Source organism: Pieris brassicae, chromosome 2 (genome assembly GCF_905147105.1).
Source record: "Pieris brassicae chromosome 2, ilPieBrab1.1, whole genome shotgun sequence".
In the NCBI taxonomy this organism is placed as follows: Eukaryota; Metazoa; Arthropoda; class Insecta; order Lepidoptera; family Pieridae; genus Pieris; species Pieris brassicae.
The window spans coordinates 12,054,655-12,075,954 of record NC_059666.1 but is presented as its reverse complement, the minus strand read 5'-3'; the positions used below and the strand labels follow the sequence as shown (position 1 = coordinate 12,075,954).

Sequence of the window (21,300 nt, the reverse complement as noted above, 5' to 3'; positions counted from 1 at the left end):
AACAATAATAATATTACTCAATGCCATAGTGATTATTTGTAAATTCGTAACGTATTCTCCTGCGAGGAATATTATTTTATACATTTAAAGTTCGCGCGATTTTTCAACCTGTTGGGTGCACTATACATCATAACGAGCTGTCAAATGTCAGAAATTGATTCGAAACAAACGTAGCTTCTATAAAATAGAGTTGATAATTGCTTGTCTTGATATGCCAGACCGCTGGCAACGCCACCACAATATGTCAAGGTCGATTTATATACCGGGTTCAGCAATTTTAGGTTACGTGATATTCAAAATGATATCCAATATTAAGTATTTCTCGATTGGCTGTTTATCCATGTTATTTCTTAGTACGAGTTTTTAAGGACCTTTTTTAACGTTCTGTATTAAGCTTTTAATGAATGATAATTATCACCTACAAAATCATATTGCACTGATCAAAACTGGCAGAGGGAAATGAAAATTTGTCTAGACATTTATTTTATTTAAATGAAAAACAAGATACATTCGTCAAACTTTATTAAACCTATCGAGTTTTTCTCTTTTTTCCACCAGCGCCATCTGTTTTCCCGCCTTTCCGTTTGTCACTTTTGTCTGCCATTTTAGTACCCTTGGTCTTGTTAAAGCGTTTCTTGTTAGTTTTCTTACCAAGAATATTTTTATTATAGCCTTTTATCCATCTATCGCGATTTTCTTCCCACGCTAGTTGTTTTACACTGGAATTGTCTGTGTTTGAGACAGCTTGACTCGATCCCTGTTTTTTGTTTGTAGCCGTTTCTTCTAGGAGAGTTGAAAATTCCTCTGCTGACGCGAATAAGGAACCGAGATCGTCGCCTCCTGTTGATTTTGAAAAATTAAGAAGCATAGTAGTCTATAGAGATATATTTATTATGTTATACACTTCATTTTCATGAATTTGTTAGACAGATATTATGAAAACTATTTTTGATTGTATTCTTTAGGACAAAAGTACACAATTATCTATATATTATCTTATTAAGACGTTATTTGTTCACCGCATTATAATCAAAATTTGCGTCAAAATATATGAACCTTACCTTTAAGTTTCAACTTCTTGGTCTTGCCAAATTTCTTTCCAGGAACATCAACAATGTCACCATCATCATCTCTATTCTCCAATTGTAGTTCTTTAAAAAAGTATAAAATAAATTGTTTACATAATTACATATTTCTGTTTAAGCAACATATACATAATTACTAGTTTTTTAACATACCATCTTCATCTTCACCGGACAACATGGGTTCGTCATCATCACCAGAAATATCAAGTTCACCATCACTGTCATCTACTAAAAGAAATTAATCAATTGTATTTACATATATTAAATTATTATTTTCTATTTAAATTTAAATAATCCTTAACAAACAGATTTGTAAGTTAATAATTTAGTTATTCAAACCGGTTCATATGATTTATCCAACAATGAGAACAATTTGTAATAAATATAAATTATAGAATTATAATAAAATTATATATTGAGCAGTGTTAGCCTAGTGGCTTCAGCGTGCCACTCTCATCCCTGAGGTCGTAGGTTCGATCCCCGGCTGTGCACCAATGGACACCCTATGTGCCCATTTAACAGTGACTCGAAAAGTGACAAGTCGACGGCGTGTCTAAGGCACAGGAGGCTGATCACCTACTTGCCTATTCCAAAGACTAATGATCATGAAACTGATACAGAAATCTGAAACCTAAAAAGGTTGTAGCGAGCAATGATTTTTTATGTATTTTATACATAGTATATATAATACTCACAATCACCACCCGGGATATCTTCATCGTCAGCACCCTCATCATCAACTTCTTCATCACTTCCCTCTTCACCCTTTTTACGCTTCTTTTGTAACGACGCTTGCATTTCAGACATAAAGTCCATTTCTTCGTCAGATTCTAAAAAAATAAATAATTAAATGCCAAAAACAGCGGCTATTAATTCACCGGTTCTTAGTGGTTAATGTATACTAATACTATACATACTATACCCCTATAACGCGATTTCCGTCCCCCATAAAATGAGGTATTTCCCCTCTATAACGCGGATATTTCTCAAGTTATATTTCTCTACAATGAAATTTATAATGATTTGTCAAGTCCATTATTAGTTTTGCATTTTGCATCTGTTTCAATTGTGTTACACAATTAAACTTAATTATTTTATAAAATTCCTGTTTCTTGTTTTGGAATAGTTTACGAGAATACTTAAATGATCGTAATTCTTGGGATTGATTTGCTCCAGTTCAAACAATTTGTATGACTCAATACTTGGCGATTAAAAAGAGTGGCGGAGAGTTTGTTGCCAGTTCTTCTTGCTCGCTCTACGCCCTTGACTTGCGAACTAGTAGTAAATTTAAATTTACAATTAATTTAACTTCTTTTTGACGTTCATAAGTGTACTTGTTTACCTATTTGAATATAGATATTTTGAGTTTGAGTTTGAATACTCCTACAACGCGATCTGGACTACCGCGTTATAAGGGCTTTACGGTACATAGCAAATAAATACTTTTCAATATTTGTGATATCTCGGTAGGCTGAGAAAGTAAAAACTAAAAAAATCAATGAAGCAGGAATAATTTTTCTTTACTTTTACGCCTTCCCTAACTTTTCTCTTTATATGCGACGAATTGTTTTTATATTAATTAACCACCTGTAGCTTTAGTTCCAGTGACGGAATCAAGATATTTCTCGAAGTCCTCACTCGTCACCGAATCGTTGTCGCTTTCGTCATCAGATTCTGTGTCTTTGCGACGCTTTTGGAGGAATCTGAAAAAAATTACGATTATTGTATATTATGTATAATTGTTTAACACAATATATAGTCTAAAAAATATATATATCAAAAAGAGCTGTATGTTTTTAATAATACTATGAATTCCGTTTTAGTGAAACTGTGTTAACCCTTGAAAGAAAAGATACAAATAAATATTTTAATATATATATATTAAAATTATATATATATTAAAAAGTTCCCTACCCGACCGACCATCAACCTCATCACAATTTTTATTCTTTTTTTCACAGACTCGAATAGATTTATTTTCTGTAACAGGAAGCAAACGGACAAGAGACTCACGGGCAGGAGGCTCACCTGATGTTAAGTGATCCCCCCGCCCATGGACACTCACATTGCCAGAAGGCTCGCAAGTTCGTTGCCGGCCTTTCAAGAATTGGTACGCTCTTTTCTTGAAGGACCCTAAGTCGGATTGGTTCGGAAGTACTTCAGTGGGCAGGTTGTTTCACAAAACACTCAGTTGTGGAACGACTGGGTGATACGACGAGGTGATATACTTACTCATATAAAAACTTCTCATCAACAGGAATCTTAGCAACGTCCTCGTTTAGGTACGTAGACGAATTCACGGGCATACTCCTTAGTCCTGTAATATGTACAATTTATATCAATGGCATAGGAAATAAATCTATTTCAATCTTCAATTAGGATATATCTTTACTAAATTTATCATTGCACTGTTTTTACTGAGACACTTGTCGCTTTTCATTAGAGCGTAATCACAATTTGATAGAAAGAGACAAAAAAGTACTTTTATTTTAGTTCAAAATAATCCTCCAACAGCGCTAGTCTAATATTTCGTAGAAAATTCCTTTTTACTCCAATATCGTAAGTTATTACATTAGTTTTTTTTTTTAAAACACACAATTTGTGATAAATAATTATACATTAATCAAGTTTTCCGTTCACCAACCAGATGGACCTAAAAAATAAAACATCGCCCTGAAAACTATCCACTGTTATAAGAGGCTGGACAGAAACAGGTTGTCTGCTGCAGATGTTTTCTTGCTGACTACGCTCAGACATGAGAAAACATCCCGACCGAAGAGAGAGATTTGGGAACCATTTATTTCTTACCTTTAGGCACATAATTCTTTCTGACAGCAAATTTGGGATGAGACCCTTTAACTTTCTTCAGCTGCCCCTCTTCCTGATTGACTGCTTGTTTCTTCGGGTTCTTGAATACGAAACGGTCCAAAAATCGAATTCCGGAGAAATCTTTTAGCGGATCGCCTTGGTATTGAATTATTTGACCTGAAATTTAAAAAAAAACATTAATAATACAAAAAAAATTACCAGCCGCGTTATCTTTAGATCTGGACTGGATCATTAGTCTTTGGAATAGGCAAGTAGTTGATCAGCCTCCTGTGTCTGACAAACGCCGTCGACTTTTTGGGTCTAAGGCGAGCCGGTTTCCTCACAATGTTTTTCTTCACCGTCCGAGCGTTTGTTAAATGCTCACATAGGCAGAAAATCCATTATAATATAATATTATAAAATATATTGTATATATTGTAAAATATAGAAAGATATAAAAATATGCCTCTAGCTACTCCAGAAGTCATTAAGTTTTGGCAAAAGTTCTCTGAAATTCTGATACACATGCATCTAAATATAATACTGCTCGCTTCATAATGGTTAAGGTCCAACTCGGTAAAGAAACAAAGCTTTTAAAATAAAATATGAATAATACTCACTATTGATAAGTTTCTCAGCAAACAATTTGACTGTAGGATGAAAGTGCGCTGCCAATGGCAGCAACTCCAAGTACGCGCTACGGGTGGCGCCACAAAAGGCCGGGTTCCGGGCGAAAGGGTTGTATTCGGAGATTACCTACAATCACAGAAAACTGGCGAATGAAATCGTTTGATTTTCTGGGACTTACTGTAATGAATGGTTATAAAAATTGGTTCAATTTTAGAACTGGAAAAATCTGTTATAACTTTAAGCCTCATTTTAATCTAATCAAACGCCGATTAGTCGTTGCGTCCTAGGAAAGGGTTTAGATGGTGACCATTTCAAAACTGTTGCTTCAGTGGCAATTTCTAGGAACTTATGATTTCGACAGACAAAATTTTCCGGCATAGTAGTTATAGTCCACGTTATTAACCCATAAAGGGCATTCTCTAAAGCCCACGGACACATATTTTAGGGGGTGCGTTGCCGGCATTTGAACATTCTCTGTTAGCATCAGTATTTTTTGAATTCACGTTAGAAACATACAAATTTTGTTACTTGTATTTAAATTTTGAATTTATCGTTTCTATAAAAATCTGATCAGTCAAAAAACTCACTCTTTCCATATTAATTGTTTTTTTAAGTTGAATCTTGGTCTCTACTTCTTTATCCTGTACGTCTTCAGTTTTCACTTTTGCATGATACCATGATCCGCTGACAGAGGAAGCGGCTCTCTTTTTTGGTTTTATGTTACCTTCCTCATCTATCTTTAGATCTACGTACGATTCTTCTTCGTCATCTATAAGGAAAAGTATTCATTTATTTATTTCATAATGTTACAGGTAACAAAAAATTTACAAAAACAACAAATAATTACACTAGATTATAGCCAAAGATGGAATGAATAATATTTATGCATTAAGGAAATAAGTGTTAGAACAATGTTCTAATTCGTATCTCGAGTCACAATCTCATCTTGAACGCAGTCGAATGTCAAATATCATACAAAAAAATCTCTAAACATTGGATGACAAATTGAATCATTTATTGAAGCATTTTTTATATATTCATAAGTGTATAGAGAGCGTTCAAGTATTGAGTAACGAATTTGGGGAGGTGGGGGGTCCTCTTGTAAAACGTTACGATCCGGGGCGGGGATTAATTACGCGTTATCGTTAATATTGCACAATGGTAAGTTTTAGGTATAAAGAGTCACTGGGGGTGGTCACGAAACGTTTTACTATTGGATATAGAAACGTTACGGTGCGTTTCATAGGGGTGTCAAGAATCTCCAACAATTGCATGACGTAATACATGAACGCTCCCATACGAATAAATTGTACTATTTATAATTATAAATCCTTAATTATTTGACTTAAGACATTTTAGGGCTAATGTATATTTATTTCACCTATTAAAAGATCTTTCTTATCTCCTATAAGTAAATCTATTTTCTTATTCTCTTTCTTCTCTTCAATTTCTTCAACTGTATCGTTAACATTTTCTTCAGTTTGTGATTCTTCTTTGGACGTTTCTAAGTCCTCTCCATCCAGATCTACCGGGTCGGAATTTTCCATTTCTGCCTGAAATTAAAAAAAAATATTTATATTTAAATGTGACTATTAAAATTAGATTACTTAATTGGTGGAAAACTCACCTTAACCTCCTTTTTTGTCCATGTCAAATTGAGAGCATCCTTTTTGCTTGCGTCCTTCAAAACTTGTGACACCAAAAACAGCATACCACAGACTTGGCCGGGCGTCATATAACAGCATAATTGCAACAACCGTTTTACGAATGCGACAACCCTGTCCACATTTTTGTCCTGCTTCAACGACTTGTATATAAGAGAGAAGAGCAGAGCGGAATGGGCCGTGCTGAATATCTCTGGATTGATTAGTTTCTTGTATAGCGCCGAGTAATATCTAAAAGAAAGTTATTTAATTAGAAATTGTTTGAACTGAAGCAAAATTAAGTGCGTTAAGAAACAAAAATCTTTTATTAAAATACAAGGAAAAATTACTAGGGTTCATTAAATTAAGACGTTAAGAATACAGTCTAGATAGGACATATTGATGCGAAAACTCAGGCAGAGCCTTGGACTATTTTTTTAAAAACTTGGTTAAATATATATATATATAATAAACTAAGAGTCGGTGAAAAAATATTATAAAGGAATCACACTTACCTATCACTAATACCTTGCGACGTATCGCTGACGTGAAATAGAAGCGCCAGCGCATGTATGGCCACGTTAATTCCAGCCAAGTGCACCAACCTGTAAAATTCCATCAATTTTTTACCTGTGGCACTACAACCCTTGGTCTTTCTGTATCTATTGATCTTTTTTCTTAAAAGGCAAGTAGGCGATCAGCCTTCTGTGCCTGACATTCGCCGTCGACTTTTTGGGTATAAAGCATGAACATGTGTTAGGGCAACACTGCTCGGCTTGTACTTAAAGACAAACAATAATTGTTACTTGTTCGATAGAATGCCGAGCATCTAAGTACCTAAAAAAAGGGTCCATTTGCAGGTCTTCGGAACATTAAACACAAAGACTAAAGAAGTAACTTCAGCAGATTTATTGTTGAAATGTACAACCTACCTGTGAATAGCGTCGATATGAGCAGAGGTGTCTATCAACCTCTCTTTATCCGCGAAAGGGTAGGCACGTTTGACACCCGTCAAAATGGCTGACATCAGACGCGAATCGATTTCACCCTGAAGTATTAAATATACAATCTCTCTAAGTTTATTTATTTTGTTTTACACAAATGGCAAAGAGGGCATTCAAGAGAATTTTTTTCTTTTTTCATAAATTGTCTCTACAGAAAGACACTGACATTACAATCTAGCCTTACTTAAGAATAATAAGTAATTTAAAACTAATTTACTATAAACGATATTTAAAGGGTCCAATAACACTACTTACAGACTATATTAAAGGGAACACACTTTGTTCCTGTGTAATTATATTTAAAATATACAATAGTATTTAAAATACAATCGAAATTAAATAGCGCAACAGGCAGCATCATGCATAGAAACACAAACTTAATTATTTATATAAAAATGGACTATGAAATTATAATAATGTTGCCTCATCAGTAGTACCTAGATCTTATTCAGTGAAATGTTGCCAAGAGATAATTTGCTTGCGTTATTTGCAAAATTGTATAAATATCCAACTCCTGTTTCATTACACAGAAAATGGGTTATAATTATTAGTTTCTTTGTTAAAATAAAAACGGAATATACTATTTATTTTCGAATCATGACTAAGACATCATGGAACATTACGATCAACCCTAACTTAAGACATAATAAGTAATTTAAGTCTAACCGAATTTACTAAAAAGGATTGTTATCATAAGTAAGTGTCCCATAACACTACTTACAGTCTCTATTAAAGGGAATACATATTAGAATATTTAATTAGTAGTCCATGCTTCAAAAGTTAATATTTTATACAAAACCATACCTTTTTAATTGATGCCTTGAAGAATGAAAAATATATCCGTATTAGGCCTTCAGCTATCTTGGAATCATCTTTACCCAAATAAAATTGATTTAAAAAGCATACACCGTAGTACTGCGCACGCGGCGATATATTTGGCCTAAAATTATTAAAAAAATATTTATTTTTCTTTTTTAACCCACAATAATGATCTGACTGATCGCCTTGACCATTCGTAAACACCCTGTTTTTAAGCATTTAATTGAATCCAACAGTGATAACTGTATATTTGAGATGAGGTTAAAAAGCTTACCGAAACAGCATTTTCTCAATTTCTGCCAAAACCACATTTTTCATGTTAGGATGATTGTACAATAACTGACATAAATGATAGATCACTTTTGATGCAACGGTCTGGGATGGATCACCAAGTTTGTTTATAATATTTGATAGTAGCATCTGAAACAATAAGAATTTGCAAGTTTTTAAATATTATGTTAAAAAGATTTAATGTATGTAAGTCAGTTCAGATACTACTGTTTTGGTCTACTAATGGTCTAGCCTATAATGATTGTTTTTTAAAGTTACTACTATAAAAAGGATATATATAAATTATTGGTTATTGACATATAAAAGTGAGGTAATTGTATCAGTTACATTTGAATTTTTAACAGATTTATCTTTATACTTGTATGTTATAAACGCTATTGCTTTATTTTAAAATGTATTATTCTGAATTGGAAATTTATTAATGATGAATATGGTTTTTACCTTTTCCCTCTCTGGATGATGCATCAAGAGGTATGACATGGCACTAACAGCCTTCTCCTTGTTAGCTTCTACAGAATCATGGGCGAATTTGTTTAAAGCTTCCACATATGCTGGAAATACACAAATGTCATTAATATAATTATTTTATGTTTGTACTTGTTAAAATAGATTTGTTTAGTAATATTAATATAATATGTATTATCTTACGTATGAGTAACTTACATCCATATAATTCCTTTAGCTGATCTGCATAATACCATAATTTAAGAATATTCCTGCGTGCTTGTTTGTTGCCAGATGTCATTTCATCCAAATGCCCTAATGGATGTTGTTCAAATGTTCGCAATTTTACATCAGGTATTAATAATTCTGATATAAGAAGCTCTGACAGCGCATCTGAAATAACAATTCATTGCTAATAAACATTTAATATAATTTAAAACTTGTAAATGTGTTTTTTTTTTACTACATTTTAACGGTTTCTCATCTTTATCATTTTGTTATGCATTTCTTGCACATGATAATAATAAGTGGAAACAACAGATGGAGAAAATTGTGACACTGTAAAATTGGACTAGAGGAAGTGGTACATCAGGCAAGTGGTAGGAGTGATGGTGAACAGAGTGGCCCACATGCATGGAAATTGTTAGCAATAAGGCCGCCTGTTGCACCCCTAATAAGTAATGTTATATGTTTCCCTTTTATTGTAACAAAGTTTAAATACAGACATTATAACTCGGATTCTTACCTATTATAACTCGGATTCTTACCTATTATAACAATGATTCTTACCTATTATAACAATACCATCTTTCTTCTTAGCTGGTTTCACACTATTCACTAAATTCCTCAATGCATTTAAATTGTGTACCGGATTATCCTAAAACATGTTTAAACTTTGTGAAATAATCTTTTAACCTCAAGCTTCAGTTATGGTGAACAAATATATAGTATGTTTATAGTTGTAATTTATAACATCAAATAAGAAAAATACCTGTATAAGGATAGTTGCTGCAGCCACTCTGTCTCCAATAGTACCTTTATTTAAAAGTGTTTTAGCCCATTGATAATCAGAAGTCCCTGATTTACTGGCTTCTATAAAGAAATATGTAAATTTATGTAAACATGTTTTGTCTTAAAAGGTTTCTTCTTCACTTAATTTAAAGAAATCATAGCTTACTTGTTTCATATGCCAATGTGTCACCATGTAAAGCACTACTTGCTTCTTTTTTACATGCTTCTAGCTCTAAATGTGACAATGTTTTGGTAGTTGTGGATGGTTCTTCGGGCAACTAAAAAGCAATAAAAGTTAATACACTTGTTTAAAAATGTGTTATTGTCAATATAATGTTGTGTAAGACGTTGATTAACTTTTTTACCTGCTTATACCATTTCTTTTTCTCTCCATAATCAAGAGATTCAGCAAAATTCCTGGCTATACCATAACCTTTCTTGTGGTCCGCGTTTTTGTCTTCTTTTCCAAAATTTGTGTAGTCTTCATCAACTAATATATTTTCTTCAAATCTTATATGTTTACTCATTGTGATAGTTAATATAATTCAACATTCATTTCATAAAACTTATTTATTATACAAACAAAATAAATGCACGTGAAAAACTTAAATCCAGTAATCGGCACAGAGGTAAATTGCTAGAGTACTCAGGTAATCATTATGTCAGCTATGTACAGCTGACATTTGGCGGATACATAGTTTACCTATTTTGTCACTTACAATTTATTTGACATTTCGTAATATCATTTTAATGTCAAAAGACATACGTAAACCCCAAACGATAAAACTTCAACTGTGATTGTTTTGTGGGGGAGCTGAATTTAGAATTTAATAAAATAATACCAATTATTTATTTTATTTACTATTTAGACACTTAAATAAGTTTAAAACTTAAAATGGATGACCAAGGAAGGAAAGTCATTGTTTGTGACAATGGCACTGGTGTAAGTTCAAGAGAAACCTACAATTTGTTGCATTATATTCCGATAAGAGATTGATTCATCATCGGAAAACTATTTCCAGTTCGTCAAATGTGGATATGCAGGCAGCAACTTTCCTGCGTTTATTTTCCCGTCGATGGTGGGCAGGCCGATCATCAGAGCAGAAAACAAAATCGGTGAAATCGATGTCAAGGTATGAATCATTGATATCCGTTTATTGACTTCCTCTTATTACTACTATACTATACTACTCACGGATGACGGACTGATAATCTATAAAGTTACCAATAAATTTTCATTAACGAATAACACACAGTCCACAAAAATAAGAATATAAAAAATGTTATACTATATCAAACCACGCCTAGGCTGTGTTTACGCTTTCATTCCTTCACAAAATTGAAAAATCTTACTAATGAAGATTAAATAAAAAAGTTTCTTTCTCAATAATTATTGTCATTTTACTTTAAAATATTATTTATTTAATAATTTTATACAAATTGATATTACTTATTCTTCTACTACAATAAAACTTATTATATTACAGGATGTTTGTATCGGAGTAAGTTAGAGAAGTTTTTACAGGTCTTTAATACTTATCTCATAGCATGTTAAAGTCAAAATCTGTTATAACAACATCAGGACTACTCATAGGTTGTAAAAACTGATAGTCGTATCAGCTGATTATGTTGTTTTTAAGTACCTAATACCTTAGAATTCAGAAAGGACCTTTGATTTTGGTCAATATAACCAGTATGTTGTTCTAAATGATTTTGTAGTTAACGGTTTTGACTGTTTTTAAAAGTTATTGTAATAAATAAAAAAGCATGAAGCATTTTTGGGACAAGTGTCTGTAATATTTGTACTACGTGGAATACAAGTTTATAAAGTTTTGAATGTATTGTTCATACTAACATCTTAATGTAAAGATTAGTATAAATGTTATGTCTATTTAACAAAGAGTCAAGGGCTTAGATTTAAAAATTACAGTAGGTCCTTCCTGTGTTCAATAAAAACAATTAACTAAAGGTAAAATAGTCTCATTTATAATTCAATACTATTATTATATATATTTTTATTGTCTTGTCTCTTAAAAATATAAAATATTGTAGTGTTAAAAAATCATCAAAAAATCATGATAATACCAATAATTTGATGTTTATTTACTCATCAATCATAATTTACTCATATGGGTAACATAAGCATATGTATATTGTGAATCTCAAAAACAAAACTTGAGTGAGTCTAAGTTTACATTTACTTCCAGTTCTCAAATATAGTGTGCAAAACAGGCAAGTATAACTTGCAAGAATATCTGCCACCCTTTTTAAGTAAACTCTAAATAAATCAATAAAATTTAGATAATATATATGGTTTATTTGCCATAATATTAATTAAAACTTTCATGCTTGCCAGACGTTTGACCCTGAAGTTGTGCAGGTAACCTTCACAAGTAGCTAAGCTTTAATATTTATCAAGGACATCACTGTAAAGAAATATCCAATATATAAACAACAGCCCATATCTATGCCCTAATTTTTTAAAACCTTATTTTTAGTTATTGTCAGTGTTTTATGACTTAGAATACAGTTAAGGGTTCAATGCTAAGTCATGTTTTGTAAGTAAATTTTATTCCTAATTTTAACATAGGTTTACTAGGATACGTCTTATATTTTAATTGTTTATAAGACTTAATTAACAACAAATGGTATCATATGCCCTTAACTGATCTCTAACATACAATCACACTTTAAAAGTAGTTACTAAATTTTGTATAAAATTAATAAATAGGTTGGAATTTCATTCTAACAATCTTTTTGTGTGCATTATCTAACACAATGTATGATGTCTAATTTAAATAATGTACACTTATGTTTTAGGACTTAATGGTTGGTGATGAGGCATCGCAGCTCAGGTCAATGTTGGAAGTCAGCTATCCTATGGAAAATGGGGTAAAATTATATTTTTGTTACATGTAGCTTCTGACAGAAAATTCCTGAATTAAAGTGATAATTCTGTTTTTCTAATAAATTATGTATATATATTTATTTCTTATAGTTATGTAAATCAAAATTGACAGGTGGTACGCAATTGGGAAGATATGTGTCATGTATGGGACTACACATTTGGGCCTAGTAAGATGAATGTTGATCCAAAGGAAACTAAGATTTTGCTCACGGAACCACCCATGAACCCCACTAAGAATAGAGAGAAAATGATTGAGGTATATGACTGTGAAAAGAAATTAATTTATAAACAAGTACTATGTAATATATAATTAAATTAAACTTTTAGGTGATGTTTGAAAAATACGGATTTGACAGTGCATACATAGCAATCCAAGCTGTACTGACATTGTATGCACAAGGATTGATCTCTGGAGTTGTTGTTGACTCAGGTATGAGATATAGATTAAAAGATTAAGTACTTTCTATTATAACTATAACTATAACTTCATAGGTTTTTATCTGATATCCCTTAACAAAATGTAATCTGTATATGTAACACTAGATTATGACCACTTAATGACTATTTGATGTTTATAGTAAGTTTATAATGAACATAGATAAAAATTTTACTAATTTATGTAGGTATAATTGTAATATGATAAATTTTTTGTATACAGGTGATGGCGTGACTCATATTTGTCCTGTGTATGAAGAGTTTGCTCTTCCTCACCTGACTCGTCGATTAGATATCGCAGGTAGAGATATCACTAGATACCTTATTAAGGTGGGTAACAAAATGTATTTATTGAAATATTTTCAATATGATTCAATAAGAAATTTAATGTTGGCAATCTTTTAACAGGCTTATTTAAAAAAAATGTCTTGTCAAATTTGTTGGTTTTCTCTGACAAATTGTTCCTACCAACATCTGTTTATTGTTATTGACTTTTTTGGTTAAAATGAATTGTTATGATGATGGTAATAATAACTAGCTTAAGAGCAGGCACTAACCAAAATCACTCTGAGATTTGATTTATTTAAGCATGTGATGATGGAATTTATAACAATAAATATGTATTGATCCTATACTATATTTTCAATGGTTGACTCTATTTAAAGTCACCGTCATAATACACTCCTCGATACAAAAAAACACACTGTGTTTTTTTGTATTTATGTATTTGCCTCATATTGTTTTTATTCAATCATGGCGAGTACAATGGTGCCAAAAAGTAATTGAATTACAGTACATTGGCCAAGAGCTGTTACTAGCGATTTTATTAAATATTGTATATTTTACGAGTTATTTAAATAAATTTTAAATAACTCGTAAAATAAAATAATGCGATTTTAATTTTCCGCGAAACACTGTACCCGTTTTTTATTTGATAAATTTTGCTAGTCTAGTGCGCTATTAAGCGTAAAATAATAATCTAACAAACCCCTCTATCCTGAATAATTTATATTCCAGTTACTACTTCTGCGTGGCTATGCATTCAACCACTCAGCTGACTTTGAAACAGTCCGGATGATGAAGGAGAAGCTCTGTTACATCGGATACAATGTGGAACAGGAGCAAAGACTGGCCTGGGAGACCACTGTGCTCGTGGAACCTTATGTGGTAAGGCCTTTGTCTATCATAGAAGAACTTATTAAAAAATGTTTTAATAAGTTCTTCTTTGTTTTGTCTTAAGCTGAAAACATATAAGTAAATTCCCTCTACTTGTTTGTATAAAGCTTCCTGATGGGAGAGTGATCAAAGTCGGTGGTGAGAGGTTCGAAGCTCCAGAAGCATTGTTTCAACCTCATCTGATTAATGTGGAGGGGCAGGGCATTGCTGAACTGGTTTTTAACACCATACAGGTATTTATTACTCTTTTTAATTTTTTTTATTCAAACATTTCATATAAATATTTGGATTTTTTGAAATTTTTTGTGAACTTACGTTAACAAATGTTATACGTCGTTTCAAATTTGAAATAGTCCAAATGTGTGCAAAACAAAATTGTGCATCGCCGGGGTTTGAACGCACGACCAGTGATGAGAGCGCGCGTAGAGGCTATCACTGCTATTCTTCTTCTTATCCGGTACACTCTTGACAGAGCGGTCGTGATCGCTATTTAGTAGTGGTAATCAAAGGAGCAGATGTGATGCGCTTCACGACGTTTCGCCATCGTTGCCTATTAGTGGTCATCCTGCTACACTCATTGAGTGTACCTCCTACGGCAGACTTGATCTGGTCAGTCCAATGCGTAGGTGACCTTCCGCGCGGTCTAGTGCCTTCTATCTTCCCCTGGACGACAAGGCGTTCTATGGACTGAATACCACGCCGAGATACGTGTCCGAAGAATGTAAGGATGCGAGATTGTACTATTGAAAATAAACGCTGCTTAATACCGAGTTCTTGAAGTATCGAGACATTTGTACGAAACTCGGTCCACGAAACCCCAAGCATTCTCCTCCAGCACCACATTTCTAGAGCGTCTATTTTCTGTCTTTCCACATCTCGCAAGGTCCACGTTTCGGCCGCGTACAGAAATATGGGGAATATACGAGCCTGATCTTCGTGGCTTTTGTTATGGTTCTGTTTCTCCATATCTTTTGCATCTTGTCCATAGCCGTTCTTGTGATACCCATACGTCGTTTGACCTCATCGATGCATCCGCCATTGTTTGAAATCTGAGCCCCAAGATAAATATAAGATTGGACTACGTTGCATTTCGCGATTTGAGTCACTTGAGGCGAATTATTTCTGGCACGGTCAACAATCATTACCTTGGTTTTGCTGCGATTTATCTTAAGTCCAAACTCATGGCTCACTCGTTCCATCCTTGACAGAAGCTCTTCCAAGTGTTGCGAACTGGATGCAAACAGAGTGGTGTCATCCGCGTAACGCAAGTTCGCAATCCGGTATCCACCAATTGTTACACCGTCTGTCCAGTCTTCCAAGGTGATGCGCATTATGAGTTCGGTGTACACGTTGAATAAGAGCGGCGATATTATGCACCCCTGGCGTACTCCGGCACTTGGATGGAAATCACCTCATAGGACATCATCTGTGCGAACCGAAGCTGTGCCCTCTTCATAAAGCTGTCTTAATAGGTGCACAAGATGTTTTGGTGTGCCCATATCTAGCAGGGTCTTCCACAATACCGGCCATCTCACCGAGTCGAAAGCTTTGGAGAAATCAACAAAGCAAATGAACATGGGCTTATTAAATTCTCTTGACTTCTCCATGATCTGCCGTAATATGAGTATTTGTTCCCGAGTGCCTTTTCCCTTCACAAAACCGGCCTGTTCTGGAGCGATCTCTTTATAAAGGTATGCTTTCAGGCGCTCGTTGAGAATATGTAACAATATTTTGCTAGCGTGTGATATCAGAGCAATGAGGCGGTAATTGTTACATTTCTTCGTTGAGCCTTTCTTGTGCAGGGGTGCAAATATGGTATGTGTCCATTCCGAAGGCCAAATTCCTGTCTGCCACACCTTATTACAGATGAGATGAAACATCTGGTCGCCACGTTCTCCTAAGGCTTTAATTGTCTCTATAGGAATTGCATCTCTACCAGTTGCTTTTTTACTTTTCAGATGTTTTATGGCAGCTCTTACTTCGGACAGAAGGATGTCTGGTTCCAAATTATCTGGCTCTGGTTCTGTGTCTATAGACTGCCGCGACTGCGGATCCAGGAACAATGACTGGCAATAGCTCCTCCACGTTTCCGAGATTTTGTCGAGTTCTGTTACCACTTCATTTCTGTCGTTCTCGATAGCCCAGGTTTTAGCAGGTAGAGATTTTGTAATAAGACGAATTTTGTGGTGAAGATCTCTAGATTCGTGCTTCATAGCATGTTTTTCAAGTTCGTCACAAATGCTATGAAGGTGGGAATTATGGTCTCGCCTGCAGCAGGCTTGGATGTTAGCAGACAGTTGATTCAGCTCTCTTATGTCTGCTCCTGCGGCTTTCTTAAGGCGCCTCTCTTCTATAAGGGCAAGGGTACTCTCCGTCATCCAGTGTTGACGTTTGCGCGTTTCTGATCTCGGACTGGACTCCGTGACTGCATTTTGGATGAGTTGTTTAGCCTTATTCCATAACGTGTCTGGTGTAGCTTCGTTGTGGTTCATAACTGTCCAATCCTTCCAACTCCGCTCAATGGCTGTATTGAATTTCTCGATATCTGCTACTTCAATCCGTCTTGTCTTTTTGAAGGATCGAGCGGCTTTGAGCTTCAACCTCATCTTTGCGATAACGAGTTCGTGATCAGAACCACAATCAGCCCCAGGAAGTGTGTGGGCATTAAGAATAGAGGTGCGCCAACGTGATCTTATCAATATGTAATCGATCTGGTTTTTGGTACCTCCTCCAGGTGATGTCCAGGTGAACAGTCTCCGGGGATGGTGTTGGAATAGACTGTTCGCCACCACCTATTTCGTTACGTACCCCAAGTCCGAAATTTCCCACACATTTACTGTACTGGGCAGAGTTTGCGCCAATTTTTGAGTTGAAATCACCCATTATTATAAGTAACTCTCTATTGGGGATTTTAGCAATTGTTGCTTGTAAATCTTGGTAGAAACTCTCCAGTACGAGGGGTAGAGCTTCACTGGTGGGGGCATATGCCTGTATTAGATTGATGTTTACAGGTGACGCTTTGAGCTTCATTGACATAATGCGGTCGCTAACTGCCTCATACCCCATTACACTGTTATTCGTATGCTTAGGAATAATAATCGCTACTCCGTTACGGCTACTGTCATCGCTACTGGAAAAGTAGACGGCATGGGCGTCGGTAGAGAAATGCCCGTTGCCTCTCCAGTGTGTTTCTGTTAGACCGCAAATGGATAAACCACATCTGGTGGCTTCTCTCTCCATGATATTAAATTTACCGGGTTTAAGCAACCCACGAACATTCCACGTGCCTATCTTCTGGATTTTTCGCAACTTTATGGAGTTTCCAGTAGCATTATTTCCACGTGAAGCCTGGTCTCTTACTTCCATCATGGCCGGTAGTCCATTTCCCACCGCTCGCCCCGGACGCGGCGCGGCGCCGCTGGCTAAGCGGTTCGCATGGCAATCGTGATTCTTTTGTGACTACTTTCATAACGATTTTCTCGGGAGATTAGCTGCAGTGGTTTCCCGTTGCCTTCTGCGCCAGTTCTTTTAGAGGCTATTTGAACCCTAAGGCCGCTGTAGCCTCTTCTGACCTCTGGTCAGGAATGTGGTTATACCGCCACTGCTCGGTCGCCATTGCCTCGTCTGTTATCTAGCAGGGGGACCACGGTATAGGAATACCGCCGCGGATGATGTGTTGTCCGCGCGTGCAGGTGAGGTTGACAGTTGGGGCCGGAAATATGTTAACTCCGTTCTCCCCCATTACCCCCCTATCACTGCTATACTCTTACATATATTAAAATAAATAGGCCGCCGACATAGACATGAGAAACGAGTTATACAAGCACATAGTGTTGTCCGGGGGTTCCACGATGTACCCAGGGCTGCCTTCCCGGCTCGAGAGGGAAATCAAGCAACTTTATCTTGAACGAGTCCTGAAAAACGACTGCGACAAATTGGCCGTGAGTACTTAAATGATATAATTTATTTTATTCATTTTAAAACTAAATCTAATTTCACTATTTATTATTATTTATTTGTTACAATCTATCTATTCTAAAATACATGACGTTTACGGTGAACATAAATTTTACAAAAAAAATACACTGTTAAAATAGAAAAAAAATACTTATAAGTTTTGGTTTTACTTAGTTCTTTCCAAAAAATACTTCTATGGAATTATATATTTTTTAATTAAGCATTAGCACCTTAATTAATAAAAATTCAGTTAAAATTGCATTGTTTCAACAAAAGTCGACTGTCTCTTTTTATCACAGAGTGAACAGAATTTGATAGAAAAAGACAACGACTTTGTCAAAATTTGGTTTGACCCGGTGATTAGGAGGAGAACGTTTTTGTTTCTTTTCTGCTAACCAATCACGAAATAGTACCACGCTAGTATGTATTTGTTTTTCAGAAATTCAAGATACGCATAGAAGATCCTCCGCGACGCAAAGACATGGTGTTCATAGGTGGCGCTGTGTTGGCGGAAGTCTGTAAGAACAGGGATAACTTCTGGCTCACAAACCAGGAATATAAGGAACAGGTAATCCTAACATTTTGTTTACTATAAACTCAACTTTTTTAGTTCCAATTTGTCAAGATTTAATTTTGTACTGCTATATTAAATTGGCTTGAGTCATGATTCTCAGCCTGCTTACAATTCGATAGTTATCTCCAAGTAACGAGTCATTTTCCAACAGTAAACCTACAGTTGGTAATATTATCTATAACTCTTTGGTAATAAAGTTCCATTCCCAGGGCAACAGTTTCAGCTTGATCGACAAAGACGGCTTATACTTGCTTACATACGCCAAAGAAACGTGCCGAAATGTGTTTTAGTGGTGCTTTTGAGTTTTTAAATCTTTCATATATATATATAATTCTACTGGACGTGTGTGTCACTAAACTCGCTGGACTGACTTGAATGGATATTTTACGTTTACGGTGGCGTGGCGGTGCAGATGACGCTGCAGTCGCTAACTAGGCGATTTATATACAGCAAATAACAGCTGGTATATATATAAATCTTCAGTGCATGTGTTCGTAATTAAACTCCTAAACAGCTGGGCAGATTATGATTAAATTTTTTGTGTCTTCAAATGGAGTCGAAAAAGATTTACATTATTAGATTTTTTGAATGTAAGATTTGTGTACAGGACAACGTCTGTCGGATTTGCTAGTAATTCTAATAAACTTTTGCGGTATTTTGAAAATTATGAAAAAAACGTTGTTTTTCAGGGTTTGTCGTGTCTGCGAAAGCTGGGTCCAAGAGCGAGTTAACTTAGATTTCAATTGTATATTATGTTATACTATCTACTTAATATTATTTACTTTAAGAACAATTTCCGTTTAGCAAATTATTAAAAATAGTTAATATTCAAATTGATTTTTAATGAATTATTATTGTATTACAATTTTATTAAAATAGCTAAAATGGTATAGTATAAACTGAATGTTCGCAGTAAATTGACAAGTTGAAGACTGTATTAACATGCATTTAATGTATTATTTCAATAAATTGTATTAAATCTTTTATTAAATTTTATTTTATTTATTACATGAAACATCCTACAGATCAATGTGCAATGTTCCTTAATTATACTTGAGTCCAAGAAGTTAATACAATTCAAGAGATATTCTATTTTCTTCTTAACTTGACCAACATGAGTCACATTCTGAAACTAATAAATTCCAAATGATCAACTGTATTAATTGCTTTTGACCAAGATTATGTAGTTTACGTTCTAGAAAAACAATGTTTAATAGTGATGTAAACAAATCAATAATAAAAATTGTTAGCCTGCCTGTTTAAAACACGGATAAGTGCTCTACGCCAAAGTAACAGTAAGACAAGAATGTTGGATTTAAAAAGAGTATGTATTTCCGCTAGAATAAGCGATCGTCAAGCATTAAAATGGATTACAAATGTGAAAATTGCCAATTATAGTGTTATGTAGTTAATTAAATCGATAATATTCAAGGTATATAAAGGATTAATTTGAATGGCAACATTAATAATGGAGGCGAGGAAGTTTATTTTGTTCCTGTTATTGTCGTGCTTCATTCTGGGAGCTTGTGGAAGATTTTTGAGGAGTTATAGACCTAGACATGAAAAAGTAAGTGTAAACTAAAATGGAATTTTGATTTTCATGATATATACAAAATAAAACAAAAATCTTCAATGGTAGCACTAAGGAAGTTGGGGATTAAAACCCTCCAGGTGACAGGTGCATGTAACCTAACGAATTAATATCTGTAATATTTTTCGCGTATAACCAGTCTCGTCAGATATACCACGGACGAATCTTTCTCATCATATGAATGGTTTTAATATCCGTCCGTTGTGTATGAACAAAAAACTAATTCAAGGCTTTTTTTTAGCTCAGGGACACAGCCTTAGAAGAGGTTCCAGAGGTTAGTATTATATAATATACACTTCAGAAATAGTTTTAAATACACCAGGTCCCTGCAGGACATAATGATATCCATTAAAAATAATCAACTTGTTTAAAGAGAAACATGATTTAGTGATCATACAGAAATCCGAGATAAAGACCGCCATTTTTTTATTGAATTCGTAACATACTTTAAGCTGAAAAATAGAAAATTAAAACGTGTTAACGCCGTGGATGGCTTACTGTTGTTGTAAATGAATAATAATAAAACAAACATTTTTTACAGGAACCGACTCACCCTCAAGAGGAGGCGGACGGTGAAATGGTTAATCACCTTAAATTAATACATTTTATGAAACATGCTTATTTTATTTTAATATATAAAACTTATTTTTTAGGCTGAACCAGGTGAAGTAAGTTACATTAACCTATAATTCATTATATTTGAAGAAATATTAAGACCGGCTGCAAAATAAATATTTTTTATCTTTATAGGAGGAAACGGCAAAGATCTGTATATTGACACCGGTAAAGAAATACTGCGTTGGAGAGCAACATGGAAAATAAAATATCAAGTGGACTAATTGAATGTCGTCTAAATAACGTGGAATTTTTTAATTAAATTCTCCTCTATAGCTGTTTCTCATTATTCATACCTTTATATATCGT

At 34.4% G+C, this 21,300-nt stretch overlaps 2 protein-coding genes across 4 annotated transcripts; one reads left to right on the top strand and one right to left on the bottom strand.

The window, feature by feature from the left end:
- Positions 1–505: 505 nt before the first annotated feature.
- On the bottom strand, positions 506–10,359 carry LOC123720453 (CCAAT/enhancer-binding protein zeta). Of its 2 annotated transcripts, none has more exons than XM_045677058.1 (21): positions 10,101–10,359; positions 9,902–10,013; positions 9,716–9,816; positions 9,514–9,601; positions 8,944–9,117; positions 8,722–8,831; positions 8,264–8,409; positions 7,975–8,110; positions 7,099–7,214; positions 6,682–6,771; positions 6,151–6,418; positions 5,905–6,076; positions 5,111–5,292; positions 4,514–4,649; positions 3,894–4,070; positions 3,318–3,402; positions 2,673–2,788; positions 1,781–1,915; positions 1,239–1,313; positions 1,062–1,151; positions 506–840 (listed from the first exon to the last, which is right to left on the bottom strand). In XM_045677058.1, exons 1-21 carry the CDS (start codon positions 10,260–10,262, stop codon positions 530–532), a joined length of 2,982 nt encoding a protein of 993 aa, XP_045533014.1. In that variant the 5' UTR covers positions 10,263–10,359; the 3' UTR covers positions 506–529. The 2 variants fall into 2 exon arrangements, with proteins under 2 accessions (XP_045533014.1, XP_045533016.1); XM_045677060.1 differs by having other exon boundaries at positions 1,239–1,310.
- A 138-nt stretch (positions 10,360–10,497) lies between these two features.
- Positions 10,498–19,765, top strand: LOC123720818 (actin-related protein 2). Of its 2 annotated transcripts, XM_045677591.1 has the most exons (12): positions 10,498–10,678; positions 10,758–10,868; positions 11,223–11,237; positions 12,556–12,627; positions 12,756–12,899; positions 12,971–13,073; positions 13,302–13,408; positions 14,096–14,245; positions 14,362–14,487; positions 18,043–18,195; positions 18,651–18,779; positions 19,475–19,765. In XM_045677591.1, the coding sequence occupies exons 1-12, from the start codon at positions 10,631–10,633 to the stop codon at positions 19,514–19,516; spliced, it is 1,200 nt and encodes a 399-aa protein (XP_045533547.1). In that variant the 5' UTR covers positions 10,498–10,630; the 3' UTR covers positions 19,517–19,765. The 2 variants fall into 2 exon arrangements, with proteins under 2 accessions (XP_045533547.1, XP_045533548.1); XM_045677592.1 differs by lacking the exon at positions 11,223–11,237 and having other exon boundaries at positions 19,475–19,764.
- The last annotated feature ends 1,535 nt before the right edge of the window (positions 19,766–21,300 follow it).

Bases quoted from the DNA above. Each gene is read 5' to 3' on its own strand.
- LOC123720453 (XM_045677058.1), bottom strand. From the start codon at position 10,262: ATGAGTAAACATATAAGATTTGAAGAAAATATATTAGTTGATGAAGAC. The intron at 6,772-7,098 runs GTAGGTTGTACA...GGAATTTTACAG, and splicing joins CATATCGACGCTATTCACAG to GTTGGTGCACTTGGCTGGAA. The intron at 1,314-1,780 runs GTGAGTATTATA...AATTTCTTTTAG, and splicing joins AGATATCCCGGGTGGTGATT to TAGATGACAGTGATGGTGAA.
- LOC123720818 (XM_045677591.1), top strand. From the start codon at position 10,631: ATGGATGACCAAGGAAGGAAAGTCATTGTTTGTGACAATGGCACTGGT. The intron at 13,409-14,095 runs GTGGGTAACAAA...TTTATATTCCAG, and splicing joins TCACTAGATACCTTATTAAG to TTACTACTTCTGCGTGGCTA. The intron at 18,780-19,474 runs GTAATCCTAACA...GTTGTTTTTCAG, and splicing joins ACCAGGAATATAAGGAACAG to GGTTTGTCGTGTCTGCGAAA.